Source organism: Caretta caretta, chromosome 21, assembly GCF_965140235.1.
Source record: "Caretta caretta isolate rCarCar2 chromosome 21, rCarCar1.hap1, whole genome shotgun sequence".
Lineage (NCBI taxonomy): Eukaryota > Metazoa > Chordata > Testudines > Cheloniidae > Caretta > Caretta caretta.
Genome location: NC_134226.1, coordinates 8937467 through 8961165, shown reverse-complemented (window position 1 = coordinate 8961165; position 23699 = coordinate 8937467). Strand labels below are relative to the sequence as shown.

The following is a 23699-nucleotide window of genomic DNA, read 5'->3' as shown; positions in this document are numbered from 1 at the left end:
CAGAAAGGCAGAGAGCTCCTTTCTCATGGGGGTCCTTTCATTTGTACTGCAATTAGAGAGAATGGATAGTTTCTAGACAGGTACCGCATCTCTTGCACTGCACTGCTTTCTGGCGCCGTTGTACCATCTGACTAGGGTACAGATTGAGTGGATCTTTAACACATTTGGGGGTAGATCCTGGGGTCACACCAATTTGGGGAACAGTATTTTGGGAGAAGCAACGGAGAGAAGGGCTACTGCAGAGGGTTACCAGGATTTTCAGTAGCGCCCTGGACCAGTCCCACACAAAGTCCTGTCTTCCTGAGACTGGCCCAGGCTGTGAACTGGAAAAATAAATGAATGGTGCCCTCGCAAATTCCACCCCTAAGCCAGGCTCTGTCGTCCCTTGATCCGCAGTGAAATAGTGAACAGTGATACCCTTTAAATCAACGGGTCTGTGCAATTCACACTCCTTAGAGCTGTTTCAGGCTCTATCCAGACTCAGGTAGACTGCTCCCACTCAGGTCCCCAGCCCTAGGGCTCCTCTGCAGCCCAGACTCAGCACGAGCTTCCCCATCGCAGCCCCCATGCCACTGGCTTCCCCCTGCAGCCCCAGCCTCTTGTCAGGACTACAACTCCCATAATGCCCCGCGCGGCCACGCAGGCGCGTCGTCGCCCATGGATTCAAGATGGCGGACACGGTGTCCAGCGGCTCGGGCACGGTAACGGCGGATACCGGGGGGTTAAGTTTCTTGGGGAATGGCCAGCGCACGGGTCAAGGTGGCCGGGGGACCGGCTTATCCGATGCGCGTTGAAGCGGCTGCGGCTCGGGTGGGCGGCTTCGGGGCCTGCTGGGCCGAAGAGAGGGAGGCTCTGATTGGCTGACCTGCTGGAGTAGGCGGGGTTTGGAGCTGGCCTTCGATTGGCCGAAGTGCCTGTAGCCTGCTTGACCGCGGTCGCTGCCAATCACATGAAGATTGGCGTGGGCGGGTCTTAAAGGGACAGTGCATGGGTGGCTGCGAGGCGAGCCCCAGAGTGTCTAGTGCCCTGGCAGGGCTTAGCCCAGGGGTGGGGTCCCGTTGGTCGGGCAGAGCCTGGCACGGGGAGGGGATGGGGCAGAGGAGGGGGCACGTGGGGTGCCGGGGCGGGAGGACTGGGCCCAGCTCATCTGGTTTGCTGCGGACCTGCTTTCCCCTCCCTGGGCCGCTGTTTGCCCCTGGGCACGAGGGGGCTAGTAACATGCTCCTGTGGAAAAGGGGGGCTCGTTTGTCTTTGAGATCCTCCCTCCCGCAGGGAGGTGTAGAGAAACAGGAAGTGTTCTGGCAGTATGGTGGCAGGGCTGTTTTACAAGTGGGTGACTGAGGTACAGAGATATGAATGGGCTACGCACCCACAACTGCCAGTGAATCGGATAGGAGGTGCTGTTGCTCCTTACTTCTAATTTATTTCTGTTATGTATTTGGATTTCAGTAGCAGCCAAGTGCTACCCTCATGTACAAGACACTGGCCCTAACTCCAGGAGCCTACAATCTGAGAAGACAAGCAAACTGAAGGAGAGACTCGTGGTTTATTTTATGTTTGTTAAGTCAAGGCAGAGCTGGAGGCCTGGCTCCTAGTATCCTGCTGTAAACACTACACCGCACTGCTTTGTTAAAGTTCCACTTGCAACATGCTCACAGTTCTGCCCCCGAGCACTCCAAATTGTTCCAGTGCTGTGAGTCTAATGCTAGTCCTGTCCCATCTGGTGACTTAGCGTGACAATGCAACAGAATCAGTGTGATTCCTAATGCTTGTTTCCAATCAGTTCTTTTGCCAGACTGGAATAGGAGGGGGTGTTGAAGTCAGGGCTGAGGTGATATTGGCAGAGTTGAGGTTTGGGGAACTGGTATTAGACTCTTGCATGATATCCTTCTGTACCCTACTCCTCTGTGATCAAGTGGTGGTGTTTTTCACTTCGTTGAAGTCGTTGACATCTCCTTTTTCTGTGTGTGTGTGTGTGGGGGGATCTGTTTCTATAGAGATCAGGAGGCAAACACTCAACAACGCCCGCAGATAATTATTACTTGGCTCGGAGAAGGACTTTGCAGGTTGTGGTCAGCTCCTTGCTGACAGAGGCTGGGTTTGAGAGTGCCGAAAAGGCAGCGGTGGAAACCCTGACAGAGATGTTACAGAGCTGTAAGTATCTGTGTCACAGGTGCAGCTATTTCAACCAATAAAGCAGAGATTTGAGAGGCCAGCATAGTTTCTGAAATAAAATACAGTGGTCTTAAAATCAGGTATTCCTACTGGAAATAGAAATGAGCTCCCATGATACAGCAACATTGCTATAATGTAAACAGACCTGACAGATCACCAGTAGTTAATTGCTTCTTAATTACTGAAGCTTTACATTGGTCTCTTTCTAAAGTTTAGGGCAACATTTTCAAACAGGCTTCCAATCTTAAATGTATATATTTTGCAAGCACTTATTCATTTGTGTAAATGAGGTAACTAGAGAATGAAAGGATGATCCAGTGGTTAAGGCACTAGCCTAGTACTTAAGAGACTTGAGTTCAGTTTCCTGCCCTGCCCCGGACTCCCTTTGAAACCTTGAGCAAGTTACTTAGTGTCTCTTGCCTCTGTTCCCCATCTGTAAAATGGGGGTAAATAGCTCTGCCCTGCTTCACAGGGTTGGTTTGAAGATAAATACAGTAAAGTTTGTGAGGTGCTGATGCTCTAGTAAAGGGGACCATAGATGTACCTAAGATAGACAACTATGCACCTAACTTTCTGGTTTGTGCACTCACTGCTTAGCACACATGTTTTTCTGAGTTCACAAACCTGGGGTTTTGCATGCTTGCAAATGAATGTGCTGCAAACTTGGTAGACGCTGTCTGATTATTTGATCTTAATGTCTTCCTTAAATGATGCAAAGCCATTTTTTTACAAAAGAATTAAAAATCCAGCATAAGACTTTGTATTCCAGAAGACCTTTTCTTTCCTTTCTAACCTCAATGAAAGGGCTCATTGAAGCTCTCATCAGGTATAAGTGTCTGAAATCAGGATTAGTCTGATATAAATCTGTAAGCCATGGTCTGTTTCAAATGTCCGTGTTCTGCTGGACATTTCTTTCCAGATGTGTCAGAAATCGGAAGGAGCGCCAAGTCCTACTGTGAGCATACAGCAAGAACTCAGCCGACCCTTTCGGATATTGTTGTTACCTTAGTCGAAATGGGTGAGGATCAGACTGGTTCACAGCAAGCTCCAATGGTTGCATCATGAAGGGTCGGGTGGAGGGTTGTTTTGCTACGCTTGCTCCTGCTGGTATTGGAACATGGCTTGTTTGGCATCTTACCAGCCTGACTAAGAATAGCATTGCCTTTCAGATTGGGGCTAGTGAGATCGTGAGAGAGCTTCCCAGGGCTTACAAGGTCCATTAGTGTTACAGCAGCAGAGTGCTAGTTTCTGAGCAGTTGAGATCGGGTTGGGAGAGTAGTTTATATCTTTCTGGATGATGCTCAGTGGTATTAAATTCCTCCAGATTTCTCTGCGTCTAGTCGTCTTCAGCTGGAGAGAGAGTTACTAAACTTTGAGGGTTCTGGAGAGAAAAAAGATAGACAATAGAACAGGAGGAGAGGGTGGTCTCAATGATCCAGGTCGTAGTGGAAAGGCCTCATTTTCATGCTCAGATAGGTATAAATATAGATTGAGATCATTTGGAGTTCTGTCCTATTCCCATTGAAGTAAATAGCAAAATTCCTATAGACTTCAGTGAGATCAGAATTGAGCCAAGAAGCAGTGTTTTCTATATGGGCAAGCACCCCCGTTCGTTAGTCCTTGTTTTGTTGATACTCGCGTGATTTCTGTTTCCCCATCTCTTGTGTTTCAGGGTTCAATGTAGAAACTCTCCCTGCATATGCCAAGCGCTCCCAGCGGATGGTCATCACTGCACGTACGTGGGTTATCATCTAGCAAGGGAATTAATTTGTACTAAGCAAGTAAATTGGTGCCATGCAAAACAATAGTAGATAAATAATTCAAAGTAATATAGATAGATTGAAATGGTTGTTAAAGGGATTTTGTCAGGTGATGTTTGGTTGAAAACCTACGTATAGTAAAAAGACCCAGATTTTATGGATCCTGAGACCAACAGACTGTTTCCGTGGGACTTTATTTTGTTTAAAGTAACATGTTTAACAAATAAAAATCCCTCTTGAAGTTTTGTATCCTAAACATTGCAGAGTCTGGCTAGTGCACAACAACCAGAAGGTGAAATTGATGACAAACGGAAGAGAAATTGACTAACCTGTGAATCCACAAGTAATTCTGTGCCTGTAAATGTTTTTGGCCATTTCTAAAATTTTGTGGACCGTAAAATCTTAGCTTGGGGGTACGCCCACCAAATGGGTGAATGCACTTGTATTCCGCACTCCACCAGCCCCTCTGCATGCACCTGTCACGACTTCAGTGGGCGATGCTCTGGAACTACTCCTTACAAAGCCAGTCAGGACTCTGGGGGAGCCTCCTCTGTGTGAGCATACTGTCTCCGGGGCAAAAAGCTCACACAGCTTCCACCTTTCTGGGTCTGACCTTGGAGCGTTCAGCATCCCCTTCCACACCGTGTGCTCCCCACAGTGAGTCCGCACAGGCAGGGCTCCTGGGGAAGCCAGAGGGTCTTGCACCCCAATTCCACAGTCAGACGTTATAGCCAGTCAGTAAAACAGAAGATTTATTAGACGACAGGAACATTGTCTAAAACAGAGCTTGTAGGTACAGAGACCAGGACCCCTCAGTCAGGTCCATCTTTGGGGGGCAGGGAGGCCGGAGCCCCATCTGGCCCCCCCTCCATTTCCCCATGGGGCGGCAGGGAGGCCAGAGGCCCATCTGGCCCTCCTTCCATTTCCCCCACCAGCTCCAAAACTGAAACTCTCTCCAGCAGTCTCCCCCAGCCTCCTCCACCCCACCAACTCCTCCTCCAGCCTTTGTCTCTTTCCCGGGCCAGGAGGTCAGCTGACCTCTCTGTTCTCCAACACCTTCAGCTGGCACCTTTGCAGAGGAGAGGGGCCCAGGCCATCAGTTGCCAGGAGACGGGGTGTCGGCCATTCTCTGTGCAGCCCCTTTAGGGCTCTGCAACAATCACATCCCCTTATCCCACCACCTAGATACTGAAGAACTGCATTGGGGAAACTGAGGCACCCACACAGTATTCAGAGAAAACATTAAGAACATTCCCGCTTCGTCACAGCACCCAAAGAGTTTCTGTTCTTTTGAGGCACGATGGAGACGACTACCTACTGGAAGAGCAGTTTGTATTCAGATTTTCTGTAACTGACAAATGATAAATGAAGGAATAGGGCCCCATTTGTCAAAATAGTTGGTACTGTTCCAGTGTTACCTCATTGCCCGTTGAACTTCTCTATATGGGGTTTGCTGTCCACATACTTACGTGGTGGGCTGAATGCAGTTCATTGTCAATTTCAACTAATCATTGTTCCTTGGAGTGATCTAGAATGGAGTCTGAAACGGTTGCCTTGGGGAAATGGTCTGTCCCTGGTTATACTATAGATGGTCGATAGATAGAGAGATCAGCTCCATTTCTGCTTACACTCCTCTTATGCTGGGGATTGGGCTGAAAAATGAGGACTAAGTTTTTATGATTTAACTGCAGCGCCTGTGACAAATCAGCCAGTGACTCCCAAAGCCCTGACGGCGGGACAGAACAAACCCCATCCATCCCACATCCCCGGCCATTTTCCTGAGTTCCCGGATCCTCACACCTACATCAAAACTCCGGTGAGTGGAAAAGACTTCACAAAATGTCATTCATCGTCTCTTTGGCTCTGCAGCAGCAGCAACATAAGCACTGTTAATGTAAGCCTGGTACCCATTTATCTAGGATACTTTCTCATTTACTGTGAATCATCTCATTTACTGGGCCACAGGTTTCTGTATTTCTGAGCTCTGCAGCTCGCTGCAAGGCATTGTTAGTTGAGAACTCTATGTTTTGTTGTGTCATCCACTCACCAATAGTGTCTTTAACTTGAGCTGGCTGTCTTGCATCCGGTAACTCTATTACAGAGCTAGTACCTGCAAGTCCTAAGTCTGCACATCTCCTTGTTCTCTCCCTCCCTGCCCAACAGACGTACCGGGAGCCAGTTTCAGATTACCAGATACTACGGGAAAAGGCAGCGTCGCAGAGGCGTGATGTGGAAAGAGCTCTGACTCGCTTCATGGCAAAGACGGGAGAGACGCAGAGTCTCTTCAAGGATGATGTCAGCACGTACCCATGTAAGAGCTATCTAAGATGCCCAATGCCAGACACTAAATATAAATGATTTCTTTATCTATCTTGGGTTTTTGCATGGCCCCCTTGTAATATTGGAGTACTACAGACTCTTCCATGTATTTATCCTCGCAACAACCCTGTGGAGTAAGGAAATACTGTTAGCCCCATTTTACAGATAGGGGACTGAGTCTCAGGAGAGGTTAAACACTTTTGGGGCTTTTTTAATAGTACACTTGCTTCAGTGCTTCCTGATAGTTGTTGGCTAAGAAATAACACACATTTAATTGAGAAGCAAATCTCCTAAGTTGCTAACCGTGCCCTCCTTTCCCCATCCCTAGTGATTGCTGCCAGACCTTTCACAATACCGTACCTGACTGCTCTTCTCCCCTCTGAGCTGGAGATGCAGCAGATGGAGGAAACGGATTCATCCGAGCAAGATGATCAGACGGACACGGAAAACCTCCCCCTCCACATGAGCACGGTATGCCCAGGATCAGAAACTTGGAACTCTCCATTGTGATCCTCCTTGGGTCTGATTATCCTGTCTTGCCCTTTGAATCATCATTGACATGCCTGGGCAGAGTGTCAAGCATTGATTTGGGTACCATTTTATGTCCCCTTTGCACCAGTATAAATGACATGCAAAATGTCATAGATCTTTGTCATGCTTCAGCTCACAGAATAGAGCCTTGTGGCTGTTAATGTTGGATCCTGACTATATGAGGGAACTTTCACTGCAACCTCAGAGGAAAGAGGATTTCCCTAGAATCCTGTACTGTTCCCATAGGCATCTACTCCCAGTAGGAAACAAGGATCATCTCCCTGAGTGCTGCTCATTGTTCGTTATCCCTATTGCTCTTGGTTGTTGTGTATCTCTTTGGTCTGCAGACCCCCTCAGCTCAGCTGTTCCTAACTTCAAATATTTATTATTTTTACTTGGCAGGATGATTCGGGAGCTGAGAAAGAGAATGCTTCAGTGCTACAGCAAAATGCATCCCTGTCCGGCAGCCGCAACGGAGAGGAGAGCCTAATAGACAATCCCTACCTCCGGCCAGTGAAAAAACCCAAGATCCGCAGGAAGAAGTGAGCTGCAGCAAGCTGACTGCATGGAGGAAGAGGAGGCCCGCTGGCTGTCCCACGGAGGTTTCCTTTGCTGCTATGAGTGGCACAGGACAAAGAGGGGAGATGCTGCTGGTTGAGTGGCTGAAGCAGAAGAATGACCTCCTGTACATACCAAACTACACTTCTCCTCCCCCATCTTCCCCCTCCCCCCCCATCTCCCACTGGCTTGGCACGGTCAGTAGGGAAGGGGCATGGAAGCCACCAGTCCTCACACTGGAATCAGCCCATCTACTCCAGAGAACACCTAGCTGCAGCTGTGACATTCCCCCTCTTCATGGGATGGATTCGTCCTGTAAGGAGGAGGCACGCAGAAGGGTTTTCACTGCTTAACGTTTCCCAGTGGACTGTGTAGAATGCAAGAATCGATGTGCTTCCACAGGCTGGTGGAGTCCTCATCTAGACTCAAAGAAAGACTTGTCCATTCCGCTCTGCCTGTCTGCATTGGTGTGCCCAGGATTCACACCATGGTCCCTTGTTGACTGTGATCTCTATTTGAACCAGGGATTGGCTTGGGCTGCTGCACAAAGCTCCATATCTTAAACTTCCCTAGAGTTTGAGGTTGTCCAGAGCTAGAGGTCCTGCCATGAAATCTAGACCCAGATCCAAAGTTGCTGAATATTCAGAGTTGTTGGTGTTTTGGTTTGGCCTAAATGCCCTTGTTCAGGAGCAATGGGCAGGGTTATGCATGTGTATCAGGGTCATGAGGGAGACTGCCCAAGTATGCCACTTATTCTAGTGTTTAAATGTGGAGTTGCAGAAAATGTTCACACTATTTTTTTAAAGTGCATTTATAGTGAGAAAATTAACTGTGGTCCCCTTCTTACTCAACAGATCTGTCAGAATGGTTCCCTCTTAATCAATAGATCAGCTTCTTGTGTGTCTGTCTTATTCGTGCATTTTTCTGGCAAAAGTCCAAGATTTTATGCCTGTTAACCATAGGGCTGGATTTCTCTCTGCTTTGCACAGCATCCGCTAAATTCACTGTGCAGAGGCTTTCTTTGTGAGGAGAGTGTCCAGTAAGAGGCAGAAGAATCCCTGGTGCGTTTTCAGTTCTCAAACTTTGTTTATAATGTTGGCAGTTAAAAGTTGATTTGTTTTTTGTTTTTAAATCTGGTAAACTGAGTGCATCTGGTGTGTCACTTAAGAGGAGGGGAATAAATACAGAGGTCCAGAATACCATGCTTTTCTGACTACAGCTGCACTTAAAAGCAGTAAGCATGCTGTTTATACCTTTCCAGTTAGAGAATGTTTTCCAGCTGTCTGAATGGCAAGATCTAACAGCTGCTTCAGGCTCCCTTTCGATTCTGTTTGGTTTCAGTGCAATACAGGTCCCCTGAGAGTCTGCCAGCTGTTTGAAACCCACTGTGCTAGAAAATTTGGAATACGGAATGAGAATCAATTGACGGACTGTCCTTATGGTCCATTTTGTCCTGCGGAAATACAGGGCTGTTATTCACTGGAAAGACTCCTTTTCTTTAACAGCCAAAAAACACTGCTCTTTCTAGCATTATCAGTGACCTAGGGATGGTATAAGTGTTCACTCAAGCCTGGATCCTGAGGCCCTTACTTAACTTTCACTCAGCCTTTATTCAGACAAAACACTGGTTGGCTTCAACAGTTTTCCTTGAGTAAGGATGAGTAAAACCTGAGTAGAGAAACTCCATGCTGTAAATCCATGGACCTAGCGAGGGATTGCCCCTAATACCAAATAGCTTTCTCTGACTGCTAGTGCTAAATGAAAAGATGCCTCTGTGAAAATATTCAGCAATGGCAGAGATTACATGGCAGACGAAAACATTGCACCCATAGTGGTTGCAGAGGTCAGAGTGTCAATTGCAAATGGCTTGACCGCTTCAGACTGCCTTGTTAAACAATATTATTGTTGAAAGCGGGAAGGTTTTGCTCTGAAGCACATGTATACAGGTTTAGCTAAACCACTACCCCTCCCAAAATTGGGCTGCCTGAGGAAGAAAAGTAGGCAGCAGGTTGATGAATTTAAAGCATTTTTTAAATTAAATTTTGGAAAAATAGAAACGAAACACTTTAGAGCTATTGAAACTGAAAGCAAAATTGATCAGGCCTTTTTTTTAGAAGGCATATGTGGAAAAGATCCTGAGATGAAAAGTATCAAAATCTCATTCCCTTTCCACCTCAGTAAGCCAGCTCTTTAAGCTCTCTGTCTCTGCAATGAAATTGGTCGTGCTCAGCCCTTTCTGTCACTCCACTAACATCCAGCCTACTGTGCATTTGGGCAAGGAACCAGAAATCTATGGGAAATATCAGTCTCTTGGTGCTGTACCTCCCTTTCTCTGTCCATGTACCCTGTGGTTTATATAGTTGCCCTCTCACCTATCACTCTCCAGCTATCTAGAAATATATCCCTTTGTCTTCCGGTCTCTTCCCTCGGTACTAGCTGGTTTGATGATTCCTGGAACAATTCACCATGCTGCCTCATGAGACTGTGATCAGGAAGCAATGCCCCTGGCAGGCTGGCATCATTGCCCAGCGGAGAGGGTAGGGTGCTGCTCTCTAATGCTTCAATACTTTACCCACTGGAAGAAGTCTCCTTGTCCTCCCAGCTGAACGACAAGTGTGGCATGGGGAGGTGCTAGGGGGGAGTAATCACAACAACCTCTTCACTCAAGCCAATTATTGTGCTGAGACCCTGCTTTCAGAAAGCAAGGGCTCTGTGTGCTGTGGCTGAGATGATGGAGTAAAGAAGTGTCCATGATTGGACGTGCCTTGTTTTTCTGCTAGAATCCTCCTCTCTTCAGAAGACAACCTTGGCCAAAGCAGTGGCTGTTTGTAGTTAATGGTGATGTCACATCACTCCCATGTCTAATAGGCTGAGGGTAAAAACTGGTTGCTAAAGGGAGATTCTAAATGCAAAGGCCGGAGCCTGCCATGTGTGCGTTTCATTCTGTACCATCCAAGTCAGTGGGAGATTTGCCATTGACTTCAGCAGAAGCAGGATTGGGGCCTAAATGCCACCAGGACCAACATGTAAAATTCCTTTTTCCCTGAGGTTGAATTGTTCCATCGTGGGAGGCTCAGAATCCAGCCAGAAGCTCTGAAACGTTATCCCTGGCGAAAGAGCCCTGCGCATGCCATTGTCAAGCCTGCCAGTGCATTTGTTGTATAGAAGAATGTATGTACATACAGACATTGTATATTTATAAATTTATATTTTTGTTTGGGCATTTTGGATTAGGCTTTTTTGATGATAAAAACCTGAGTTGGACAAAAGTAGAGTGAAAATAATTATTTTTAAGTTCATAATAAAAGAAGTTCCGTCTCTAATAACAGCGAGTCACTGTTGACGTGTGAACCTTGGATGCACTTAGGGATTGATTGAATGTCTATCCAGGATTAACAGCTTCCCTTGGTTGTTTGTGTTTAGCCTTTTCCTCCGTGTTCTGGAGTAAGAACTCCACCATCCAGGCCAGCCCTGGAATTTTGCCACATTTCTGAGCTGGAGAGCAATGCCTGGTACTGAAGACTATCCCTGCTGTCACTGCACTAGCATGGACTGCATCTGGGGTCTGGTACCCCAGTGCATTATTCCAGTTTTACCCTGATCTAGCGCCGTTGCTTTCATTGGAGTTGCCAAAAAAAAAAAAAAAAAACCCTGGCCCCTGCAGCTCCTTGGGTGACTCACAGAAGAGCCTGAAAGGATCTTGTGCTCCTGTGTGAGCGGAAGACTGCACGTGAATGCAACTGAGATTCAGTGCTAGGCATAGTCCTCTGCACTGAGAAGAAAGGAGTCTTAGACTCTGCGTGCAATTGCTCCTTTCACTACAACAGCACAGGGTAAATGCGGGTTGAGGAGAAAATGGGCATGTCTGCACAGACCGAAGGTTAAGACCGATCCCAATCACCAAGAGTGTTAATACGGTGCTTAGCTATACACTCCCCTCTTAGGCCCCCCTTACGCTATGAGGCAGAGTAACCAAGGCCAAACAGCAATGTGTCATTAATGCAGAATTTCTGTCCCCTGTGCTCCCTGTCCTGTTCATAACGTGAGGCACTGTGCACGTGAACTGGGTGCAGCATCGGGCCCTAAATTAATCCTACTTTATGTAACGCAAGGCGGTGGGCTGTTGTTAGTCTGGACTGAAATCTGCTCAGTTTCATGAAATCTGATGGGTTTCATTTCTCCTCTCTCCTGAGGGAGGGATGGGGGGAGTATGAGAACGGGAAAGCCCTTCCTCTTTTCTAATTTGCCAAGCACACGAAGTATTTGCCTCATCCATAAATATGCATGCAACGTTTGGTTTGTTCCCAAGGCCAACCACTACCATTGTTGTGAGCTGGGAGGTCATTCTGGGTATCAGGATACAAATGAGCACATCCCACATCCTGATCTGGAATCACTACATCCATCCCTGCCAGAAGAAGTAGTTCTTGAACTGCAGGACTGGGGACCCGTTGTATCTGAATAATACCTAGCTCTTATACAGCACTTTCCAGGTGTAGATTTCACAGCACGTTACAAAGGAAATCAGTGTCATTATCCCCATTTTACATCTGGGAAAACTGAGGCACAGTGAGAGGAAGTGACTTGCACAAAGTCACCCAGCAGGCTCGTGGCAGAGCCAGGAACAAAACCCCAGATTTCCTCAGTCCCAGTCCGCAGTGCCCTATCTGCGAGGCCACACTGTCTCCTTTGGATGGCTATACCGGGAAGGCAACAGGGAACAGGCAGCTTTATCCCACAGCATCTGTGTAGTCAGGAAGAGTCACAAGGGATGAAGAGGCAGAGCCTTGAGTGTAATCACCCCATAACCGGTCACTCTTTCTAGCAAGATTCATTGCATTTTGTCCTTGGAGCCTTGTCAGTTGGGATATAAAGTACCACCACCATCAGACCTGATTAAACTTTTTATGTAACCATTTGATTCTCCCTTGTCTTTCCTTTGTCCCAGAGTTTATGGTCACTGCATTAATCTGCAGATACTGCAGAGACCTAGCTGGTGTCCTGTTCCTGGTGATGGGCTCCCTGACTCCAAATCCCGTTCTCAGTGGGATCAGAACTGGGGGTGTCACTCACGTAAGAATTAGGAGTGAAAGTGATAGTGCTATTGTCCAGTTAGGACACCTTTTCTTCCCAGGTTCACCGACGTGGTTACCCCACCAGGTAACCATAAAAGCATCAACTCGGGGATCGCCTACCTCCATAAGTCTGAGTTCGATGGGAGTGACCTGGACTTCGAATACCTGGGTCCCAGGGGCAGCCCGCCAGAGGACAAGCATTGCTTCGCCATCTTGATTCAGGTGAGCCACCGACGTGCTATCCCACACCTCCATCCTGTGCCCCCATCCAGAAAGGAATTTGAGCACATGCTTAACCTTCAGCATGTATTCGCCCCACTGACCTCATTAAGAGCTGTGGAGACTCAGTGTCTGTCAAACCCTGCTCTGTGACTAAGTGAAGGCCTGGGCTAGCTGTCTGTGCAGACTATTGAGAGAATGCTAGGCACCGGGTGCCTGCATGTGTGGCTCATACAAGCTAGCACAGCCCATTCACTTCAGTACTGAGGAAAGCGAATGACCTTCCCACAAGAGTGACCGCGGTCCTTATTCCCCCCCTTAGGAAACGCTGGAAGCCTTTACGGCTCAGGCTGCAAGCACTGGATACCGGAGGCCGTTGATCACAGCAGCTGTGTGGACTGTCAGAGACTATTGATGCTGCATATGAAATAGCTGAATTAAGGAAGTAAGTATCACGATTTTCCTACGGGGAGAATAGTCTTACTGAAGTCCCATGCTGACTATTCCTTATAACCCTATTAGCCTCTGGGTACTTACAAACTGATGGTTTAATAATTGGTTCCAGTATCTTCCCAGGGATCAAAGTTAGGCTGACAGGTCTGTAATTCCCCAGGACCTTGAGATGAATCCTTTCGACTTTCTCGTTTTGCTTCAATAAGGGTAAAAACATTTCATTGTGACTTCATCATTTCAATTGGTTTCATTTAGACTTCTATGAGTGCAGTGTTACCATGAATTGGTTATCATTTATATCACGGAGCAGTGTGGGTAGCCTTAGGAACTGGTCCCAAGTCAAGTACTGGAGACTATTTGAGGACTTTAGGGTTCTAGAAAAGGCCTAGGGAAGTGTAATGAGTGCATCAGATCTTAAGGCTTAGTTTTCTGAAACGTACCAAAATACCAGAGAGTGACGCTCTGTGTACTGAGAAGGTGGCCCAAGAGATTCTTGAGGCTGGCGGAGAGAAAGACACAGTATTTGATTCTGACATGCATGACACGGTTTTACAAGATGGTTGGTATGAATCCCTTCCAATCAGAATCAGAAGCAAGGGTATTCGTCCTGACCGTCAACAGAGAAACATTTCCTGTGCATAACTCTTGTATGAAGTGAGATCTATTGAGTTGGAATGCTCTGAGAAGAAGAGGAGACGTTGGCAAGAAATAGAAGAGATGCTCGCCTTTCATAAAGCTTGCCTTTGGCTGGTGGAGGAACTGGACAGAACATCCAGTACTGGGGAGCACGCTCTCTGTCATGGCAGTTTAATTCTTTTTGTTTAAGGTCCTGAAAAGACTTGAGCTCTGGCCGGTGGTTCAGCACAGAAGTAGGCTAAGGTGCAGGAAAAGGGGGCGTATATTAGAGATATGCATAATCTAGCTCTCCCAACCAGTTATGCAAGCAGCGATGGGTAGCTGCTCAACAGCCTTGACTTACTTTAGCGATTAGTCTATCTCCAGGCCATTTGTCACTCTCTGAAGGTTAATTGTATTGGGGTTTTTTGCACCTGGCATGCTTGGGTCTTATCAGGGCCCCTCTCTTGGCAAACCTTGTACCCACCCCCTTGTGCCTATCCCTCTCGGTCCTTATCTTTTCATGTGTTGCCAATATAGCCTGGGTGACAAGGGGATTAAAGTTTCTGAGGAGGGCAGTGGATAAACAAGTTACATGAGGTCGGGGGGGGGGAGGGGATAAGCACCTTAGGCCAGATCCAGTGACCTAATGCACTTTCATCGACTTTAACAGGAGCATTCCCACTAACTTCAGTGGCCGTAGGTTTAGACTTATAGAGGTCCAGATTCTCCCCTGTGTTGGGGCTTCTTTGAGCCAAAAAGCTGCTGTAGCTAGCCATGGCAGGATCATCCCAGTGTAGGGGTATTTGCCAATGTCTGAAGGCCAGTGTAGCAATCCCTATGCATCCTCTGGTCTCCGTGTCTGGCACAGAGGGCCCGGCTGAGGGAAATGGGTATGGCCAGGCCTTCCCTGCACTCTGATGAGCCTCGGCTGCCATATGGCCTAGGGCCACCTGAAGCTGTTGGCAGCCTGGAGCCCAGAATTGGGGAGGTGCAAAGGATGGAGACACTGTTGGCGAACCCTCCTGGGGTGGTGTGTGTGAGTCCCCACCTGCAGCACAAGATCTAGGCAGTAATACTTTTTGTTAACATTTTAGTTTGGTTCCTTCAAAACCATTTTGAGGGAATAAGCGGTGCCTGGCATTCTGCTGGCCCTCTGCCTCGGACAGCATTTCGCCCAGAGGGAATTGGTGCTCTCCACTCCCTTAGATAAATGGAAGGGGATCTGGTTCCAACTTCCCACCCCCAGCCTTGGCACTGGAGGTGTTGATGTCCTTGAATAAATGAGCTTTTCTATCTGTTTGTTTTATTTTGTTTGTGCTTGGGGGCCCCGTTCTGCTGTCTTTTACGCAGGTGTTCAGGTTCCACACTGATAAGGACTTGCCTCTGCCACATAAAGTACTTCTGAGTTCCCTCGGTGGGACATTCCCTTGGAAGGAAAGATGGGAAAGGTGTTGCTGTGGGTCGGTGAGTAACTCTCTCTGCCTTTGCTGACTACATCAGGATATAACTTCCCTGGATGGCTGGTCTCAGAGGCAACAGCCTTTTGCCCAGGGACAGTGTGTTCTAGAACTGGTCCTAGCAGGTGTCTGGGTAACAATGTACATGGAATAGTTTTACTTGCTCTGGGATTGATTTAAGCATTGAAAGGCTCTAGTCAAGTTTATTTTTAATGCATTCTTCCTTTTTGCAGCTTTGGCCATTCTGGTGCAGTTGCAGCTGGGTAAGAGCATCTTATTCTTTCTTTTTGTGCACAGGGTCCTGATGAAACTGCAATACAGTTAGAAAGAACAGTTAGCCAGACCTTCAGCTGGTGTCAATCGGTGTAGCTCGATTTCAGTGTAGTTATGGTTTCAGAGTAACAGCCGTGTTAGTCTGTATTCGCAAAAAGAAAAGGAGGACTTGTGGCACCTTAGAGACTAACCAATTTATTTGAGCATAAGCTTTTGTGCTGAGGATCTGACTCACTGATCCCTCTTCGTTATTTTTTAATGTTTCCCTTTGTTGGCTCCATCCATTTTTGCTCCTTCTAACAACCATTCTCTGACTTCAAGAATGGGCACGTGTCTTTCATGCAACTCGGTGTTAAACTGGAGCAAGGGGCAATAAAACCAGTAGTCTTTGTTTTCTCTAATGCTGACTGATAGCTGAGTCTACTCACCCTGGGCCTTGGTTTCTAACTAAGCAAGATTATCCTGTCGATAACATAATTGTTCTGCTCTGGGCCAAATGTTTATCTCTGCGTTGTGGTTGGTTGAAAGGGAATGCCCCGACCTTGGTGATATCTCAAAAATACTGTTTATTGCTGTATTTGTCATTGGGAACATGTGGGAACATGTCATTGGGAAGTTGCTTGAATGGGACATGTGACTGACTCCTAGATGTAGATGCAGAAAATATACATACCAGGGTAGCATTGCGTAGGCAGAATTTGTGAGTAGAAAGTGACTGTTAAATGAAATCCCCATTCACACTCAGGACCGGTGCATCTATTTGTATGATCAGAAGATGAGCAAGAAAAGGCTAGAATTTCCTCTTGTTACCTCAGTGTTGTTCCATTGACATCAGTGGATTTACTCCTGCACCAACATTGGTGAAAGGAGAATCGCACGTCTGATTCCACACTCAATAACACCGGATGTCTCCATCAAGAAACAAACCGACGTTTCCATCTTAATATCTGGAATTTGCTTTTCTCCTGCCAGGCTCTGCCTACAAACTTGTGTGTTACTTCACTAATTGGTCTCAGTACAGGCCAGAACCTGCCAAGTACTTCCCAAACAATGTGGACCCAAATCTATGCACCCACTTGGTCTATGCCTTTGCAACTATGAATCAAAATAAGATTGCCCCATATGAATGGAATGATGAAGATAGACTCTTCCCAGAATTTCAAGCACTAAAGAAAAGGTCAGCACTTTCCAATGTACAAGATTTAAAGCAAATTTTGCTTTTAAAAAATACTACTTGTTGCCAGGTAAAACTGAGATTTTTCTATTAGCAATGAAGAATTTCTTTATTAGAGAACAGGAATAGTTTAATAGATATCTAGCAGCAATGCTTTCATTAAGGGCTCTGTTCCACAACCTTCATGGGACTTTACTCACACAAGTAGTCCCGCTGATTTTGGTGGAACTGTGTAAGTGTGCACCAGTGTGAGTCAAGGTTCCATGATCAAGTCCTAAGGGTCGATTGTATTCAACCCCGTTTTCAGATTAGTATATTTTGGATGCATTAGGTTACTCATGGCTGGAATGTGGTCTGACACAGGAGTCCAGTTCAAGTGTAAATTATTATTATTATTATTTTTTTACAAAAACACAGTTTTTAAACCAAAGAGGAGGTGAGGAACCCTGTGGCTGGGCATTGCACAGAAATTTAGGAGCTCTCGGTTCAGATCCTAGCTCTGACAGAGTTGGTCTCTCTGTGCCTCGCTCTTCCCATCTGTAAAATGGGGATGCTAACATTTCTTTTTGTCCCACCCGTTGTGTGTCTTATCTGTTTAGACTGTTGGCTCTTCAGGGCAGGGTCGGTCTGTTGCTATGTGTTTGTACAGCACCTAGCACAATGGGGTTCTAATCTGGCTTGGGGCCTCTAGGCAACGCTGTTACCAATACTGAATTATGATCACCAAAAAGAACTGAGTAGGTTTTCTCAAATTAAAAATAATAACAACAACAAAAAGTTCACAACTGAGCCAAGTCTCAAACGCAACCAAGTGACTGCTGCTTACTGACCTTCCTTTTTCTTTCCTCATGTCACAGAAACGACAAACTTGTAACCAGCCTGGCTATTGGAGGGTGGAACTTTGGCACTCAGAAGTGAGAACTTTTCCCTTGACTTAATGACAAAGATGATGCTGAGACCTTGGCAACATACAGCCTCCTGCTGCTCCTTTGGAGTCAGTGAGAGCTTTGCTATTGACTTCACGGGGGATAGGATTAGGCTCACGATGATGATGTGGATGACCAGATGTAAACTGTGGTAGTGATTGGGTAGCTGAAGAACTGGGTATTGATGATACTGTGGTTGCTGGTGACAATGGTTGAAGAAATAAGGAGAAGAATGGTGATGAATTATGAAAATATAGATAGTTAATGGTGATTAGACATTCATGATACGAATGGCAGGTGATTGTGGAAAATGGGTAAGTAGGGGATGGCGGGGAAAAGTTAGGTTGGATATTGCAGTGGTTGGAAATCCCAAGCGGATAATGGGAGCATTAAACAGAAAATGGTAGTGTAACGATGATGAGATAATGAAGATGGGTCCTGATCCAGTGGGAGTCTTTCCATTGACTTCATTGAATGGTGGATCAAGCTGATAGTGAAGATAATGGCTAGGAAAGTGATTAAGGGTACTCTGAGTAAACAGATCATGCAGAGAATGGGATGGTGGTACTAGTGGACACACGACAATGGTAGAGAACAGGTTGGGATGAATTTTGGTGAGGATAGTTTCACGGTGGAGAAGGAGGAGGATAAAGATGAGGGCAGACTGAGATAAATACGCAGGTCTTCAGACTCTGGAGTTTGGTGATAACAGAACTTATTAATTGTGGATTATTGGGTACACGTTGCTAATGACAGCAAGGGAGGTGATTAATGGAAGTGAGTTTTAATTAGATTGTTATGTATTAAGACAATTACATTTATAAAAGAGGAACTGAACAAGTCTGCTTTGCATGTGTTGGTGGAGAAAAAAAAGGGGGCCAAGTTGTCTAAGAATTATCCTCTTCCAGATTCACTGAAATGGTTGCCTCACCAGTTAATCGTAAAACGTTCATTGACTCGGTGATCGCATACCTCCGTAAGTTTGGGTTTGATGGGATCGACCTGGATTTTGAATACCCAGGTTCTAGAGGTAGCCCCCCCGAGGACAAACATCGCTTCACCATCTTGATTCAGGTGAGTAACCAGTGCGCTATCTCAGTTATTCTGTATATCAGCTGGAGTGAGTCAGATCTGAACCACCAAGCTGTGTATCAGCAGTGTTTACATTGGCACTGCATTATTTTAGTTCACCTTTAGTAACTTGAGTCCAACTATTATGGACATATGGTATCAGACCTTGTTTAAGATACTGTTCCATCTTGCAAGGGCTTTGGGGACAATGAGACATGGCAGGAATCTTGTGAAGATCTTTAGGAGTGTATAGCAAAGGGCAGGTTGCGGGGCTGTTTCTAGATAGATATTCCTGCTAGACATGAATGACATTTTTACAAGAATCACTGCCAACGCTCTCATTTCCATTTTCAGGAAATGCTGGAAGCCTTTAAAGCTGAGGCTGCAAGCACTGGACTCCCAAGGCTGTTGGTTACCGCAGCGGTATCTGCTGGCAAAGGAACTATTGACGCTGGATATGAAATTGCTGAGATAGGGAAGTGAGTGGAGTGGTTCCCGCATTGTGCTTGACATGCGATTGGCCTGGTTCTCTGATGCCTTGCCCCTTGCCTCATCATTAGTACCCATGCAAAATAGGTGGGTGCAAAACGCTACTAAATCCCCATGGTAGCATTTACACTCCCTTTGGGCAGGCGTAAGTGACAGCATAAGGTTCTAGGCAATGGATATTCAGGCCCAAAGTCTTGTGCATCCTTTAGGTCAACGTGGGATGATGTATTGTCTGCTGACTCATTTGTCCATCAGGAAATCGTATTCCTAACTGTGTTTTCTTTGTTTGTTTGTTTGTTTCATTTAATTTAAACCAGGCTTCTCGATTTCATCAGCGTGATGTCCTACGACTTCCATGGAGGCTGGGATTCCTTCACAGGGCACAACAGCCCGCTCTATGAAGGCTCTGCCGACTATGGTGACTTCAAGTACTTCAACTGTGTAAGGGAACAGACAGCAAATTCCCTTTTTATTTCTCCAAGAGGGAGCTGAGATAACAGGCACTGGTGGTAAAAAGATTTTCCATTTGGATCTCTGCAGAAATATGCCATGGAATACTGGAACGATAACGGTGTCCCAGCCGAGAAGCTCCTGATGGGATTCCCCACCTACGGGCGTACCTTTAGGCTTAGCAGCAGTGACACATTTGTTGGTGCCCCAGCCTCTGGGGCTGGGTCTTCTGGGCCTTACACCCGGGAAGCTGGTTTCTGGGCTTATTATGAGGTGAGAAGCTTGAGAAAATTACATTTTGTGGCCCAGATCCTGAGCTGATGTAAACTGAGCTAGTTCCATTAGTCCTGGTTCTCAGGCGAAACTAAGATGCCTTTACTTCACTCTGGCAGTGCAAAGGGGCCGTATGCTCACTTTAAGGGCCCCTTTACACCACTAGAGAGGTAGAGGGTCCTGAGTGTAAATGAGAATCAGACCCATTGATTTCAATGGAGCTATGCCAGTTTGTAGCTGCTGAGAATCTGGCCCATAATTAGTGTTTTATGGCATGTACTTTTATGATTTATAGGTGACATATTTCTTTTTTGCTTAGGCTGGTTGCTGAGTTTCTATCTCTTGTCTAAGCTTCTCTCTCTCTTCCTGTACAGTGGACAGATTCTCTTCCCACTTACACTAGTGTTGTACTGCAGGGACACTAGCAGGCTAGATCTTCAGGTCTGGAAGAGTTCCATTCAGCTCTGGTCCCAACCGGGAGGTGGGGCAAACGTGGCTGTACCCACCCCCCTTTGTGTCCACTTCTTCTCCCCTATTCCCCAGGCCAATGCAGTCCCTGATGCCAATTAAAGTAAGGCTGCTCTAAGCTACTCTTTGCTGCTGCAAAGCCTAAGGGGCTATTCTGGGGGATTGGAGTATAGCTGTGATGTGATCACCTTCTCTCCTGTCAGCTGTGTGGCCTAGGGGCTGCAAGGAGGTGGTAAGGCAGGGTACACCAATTCTACACCACCAGAGTAACTCCTAGCTGACCACTTAGGCTGCTGGATTGTAGACTAAAAGGGGGAACAAGATCTAGCCCATTGACTTCACCTTTTGGCTCCTGAACGAGGCCCACTGTGTGTTAACCCCCTGCTGTTTTGGCAGATCTGCACATTCCTAAAGACTGCTCAGGTACGATGGATTCAGGACCAGAAAGTCCCCTATGCCGTTAAGGGGAATGAATGGGTTGGATATGACAACATGTGCAGTTATAAACACAAAGTAAGACCTTTAACATTTTAAAGTGAGCTTTACTTATGCTCTGCTCCTACTATTAGGAAGCACTTGGCTTAAATTCCGTGCATTTCAGAGTCTCTCGATAAAGGGAGATATTTTCAGCCTCGTTCGTATTGCACTAAGGCACTGTGAATGTGATGGGAATGTTTCCCAAAGCATTTTTTTTGAGCTGGGGCTTTACTGCCTAGAAGTTCTGTGATCTATGGCTGTCTAGCCAATTACTGGTTTCACTGTGTGTGTGTTGAAATTCTTAAAGGAATTCTTAAGCAGCTGTGGACATTTTATTGATAGTTGTACGAATTTTTTTGATAGGTCAAATACTTGAAGGAGAAACATTTTGGAGGTGCCATGGTGTGGGCTATTGACCTGGATGATTTCCAGGGCTCTTTCTGCAATGAAGGAAAGTATCCTCTAATAAGTGAGCTGAAGAGACTCCTCGAAACAAAAGGTAAGAAGGTGCTAATGAGTATTTCAGGCCTATATAATTAGGAGGTTCAGTATATATTTGTCACATTGCTAAGGTGAAATTCCCTCCTCTGCAGAGGGCCAGAACATGGACTAGTTCTCAATATAGGTATTAAGTAGAACATAAGCACTGCCTGAATTTTTGGTTTTGTGCTAGCCCTCTGCACAGAGGTGAGTGTCACCCCAAAAACACATATTTGTAGCTGGATCTCCTGTTTCCATTTGCACGCCTATAAACATGCAAGTGCTTGTCATGTGGTAAATATGAGCTTTAGAAAACTACTGATGAGGCAAAGTTCAGCATTTTGCTATGTGTGGTGTCTTAACACTGAGCCATTATATAGCACTTTACATTTTGGAAGAGCTTTATAAGATAGTTAATCCTCACAACATATATAAGGCAGATAAATATTACTTGCCCTGTTTTACAGATGGGGAAATTGAGGCTCTGAATTGTTACATGACTTCGTCAAGGCCATGTTAATCCAGAGGCAGGATTAGACGTCTAGACCATGTCTCTGAAACATGCTTGTCAGTGTGTGAACCATGCCCATTCTGTGCCTGATCTGCAGAGGATGTGAATCTGCTACAGCTCTTACCTGTGGGGGTGGGGCCAGTCCTTTAGCTCAAGTTATACAGGATCGTGCTCGTAGTCCAGGAGCCCTGGGTGATAAACAAGATAACAGCCATTACAAATTATGAAGCATAGCGTCCAGAAACATAGACAGGCATACAGGAATACATGTGTAGATGAAATCTGGCTGAATCCATGTATCTTAATGACTTGTTAATTATTCATTTTAGATCCGATTGTGCCCAACTGCCCGACAGACATCCCTCCACCAGACCCCACGCCTTCTCCAGATGACAGTACAACTACCTCTCCAGTTATTCCCCCAACTGAGGGGGGAGATGGTTCATTTTGTGCTGGTAGACAAGATGGTACCTATGCCGACCCCAAAGATAATACAAAATTCTACGTATGTGCTGGAGGCAGGACTCACCACTTTACCTGTGCAGCTGGCCTCGTCTTTGATGAGAGCTGCAAGTGCTGTAATTATCCAAAATATTAACCCCAGTCCCAGCTCAGAACAAACACTGATGAGTAACATACTGCAACTCGAATCATTCCCGGCAGAATCCCTCTTGCCCTATTAAAAAAAGCCAAGTGGTGGCAATAAGGCACTAATATGTGTGTTGTCTGTCTGCTGTGTGATTGGTGACCCTGCTTTTAACAGTAATAAATAATAATCTCTTTTATAAAGTGTCTTCTCTGTTAATGCATTGCAAAACTACATAGGCAAGATATTCAACACAGGCTGAGCCTGGCTTAGTCAGATATTTCCTAAGACATCTTTCTGTGGTTCAGATTTGTGTCCTTCTCCATCTCAGCTCATATAATTTTTAATAATAATAATTAATAGTTATCTCACTTTTCTTCCCTCAATCTCAAAGGAAGGTAAATAACCTTATACCCATTTTACAGATGGAGAATCTCGTGCACAGAGAGTGGAAGTGATTTTCCCAAGGTGACGTAGCAAATTAGTGCCCAAGCTGAAAACACAACCTAGATCTCCTGATACCCAGTACAGTTCCCTATCCCCTGGGCCGACCAAGTCCTTATTTTGGGATTTACTCGACCACTGCGTGAAGATGTCTTGTGGAACCTTCACCAGCAGGGGCGGTTCCACAAGACATCTTCACGCAGTGATCGAGCCTGCTTGGAGAAATGTGGGAAATGAATAGCTGCGGTTGTTGTATAGCACAGCCTTGCACCCACTGGCACACTCTACTACAAGCTATAGCTCCTAATGTGTGTTAAATCATCTCAGGAGTGCCCCTTTAAGCGTCAGAAGACTTCAAGATAATGGAGGTTCCTGCGGCCGTAAGTCACAATAGAACATATATTGGGAAGACAAATCATAGTAGCAAATCTCATTGAATTCAAGTGGGTACCTTGAAGCGTACATTTACCTTTCATAATGACCCTAGCTACCTAACAGACATAAAAAGCACAGCTTGGCCCTACTTCTCCTCTCACTGACGCTGGTGTAAATCCTAGAGTAACTTCACTGGGCCAAATATAAATAATGAAGATAATAGGAGCGACACAGTGGTAAAACTGGTGTAAAGGAGCAGAGACTCAGGCCCCTGGTCTAGAGGGGTTCTTGACAGGCCTCCTCAGAAAGAAGGTGATAAGCTCTATTCTATTCAGTTCTTATGCTGTGTCCTCATGCCATAGACTCTAGTTTAGGGTATTTTTAATTCACAGAAAGGACCCTAACAGGAAGACATCTTTGCACCTGCTACCTCTGCTTTTCGGACCAGTTCATGGAACGTAATCGCCAGGAGATTACCCTGCTGCTGCAGGTTTGATTGCATTGGCTTCTGCCATCTGGCTGGCTGCCTGTAAAATA

The 23699-nt window shown here is 46.1% G+C and overlaps 2 protein-coding genes and 1 long non-coding RNA gene across 4 annotated transcripts; 2 read left to right on the top strand and 1 right to left on the bottom strand.

Moving 5' to 3' along the window:
- Positions 1 to 636: 636 nt before the first annotated feature.
- On the top strand, positions 637 to 10669 carry TAF8 (TATA-box binding protein associated factor 8). Of its 2 annotated transcripts, XM_048826276.2 has the most exons (9): positions 645 to 701; positions 1450 to 1693; positions 1998 to 2154; positions 3095 to 3193; positions 3848 to 3910; positions 5627 to 5751; positions 6099 to 6246; positions 6583 to 6725; positions 7188 to 10669. In XM_048826276.2, the coding sequence occupies exons 2-9, from the start codon at positions 1649 to 1651 to the stop codon at positions 7329 to 7331; spliced, it is 924 nt and encodes a 307-aa protein (XP_048682233.2). In that variant the 5' UTR covers positions 645 to 701; positions 1450 to 1648; the 3' UTR covers positions 7332 to 10669. The 2 variants fall into 2 exon arrangements, with proteins under 2 accessions (XP_048682236.2, XP_048682233.2); XM_048826279.2 differs by lacking the exon at positions 1450 to 1693 and having other exon boundaries at positions 637 to 701.
- Positions 10670 to 15120: 4451 nt separating this feature from the next.
- On the top strand, positions 15121 to 22471 carry LOC125625008 (acidic mammalian chitinase-like). The gene is made up of 11 exons (XM_048826496.2): positions 15121 to 15172; positions 15399 to 15428; positions 16411 to 16615; positions 17470 to 17526; positions 18447 to 18612; positions 18964 to 19088; positions 19416 to 19539; positions 19639 to 19821; positions 20686 to 20802; positions 21130 to 21265; positions 22087 to 22471. Exons 1-11 carry the CDS (start codon positions 15148 to 15150, stop codon positions 22353 to 22355), a joined length of 1437 nt encoding a protein of 478 aa, XP_048682453.1. The 5' UTR covers positions 15121 to 15147; the 3' UTR covers positions 22356 to 22471.
- LOC142069742 (uncharacterized) lies at positions 15341 to 21947 on the bottom strand. The gene is made up of 2 exons (XR_012665696.1): positions 21882 to 21947; positions 15341 to 15475 (listed from the first exon to the last, which is right to left on the bottom strand). It is a non-coding gene; the product is annotated as an uncharacterized LOC142069742 (long non-coding RNA).
- Positions 22472 to 23699: the final 1228 nt, after the last annotated feature.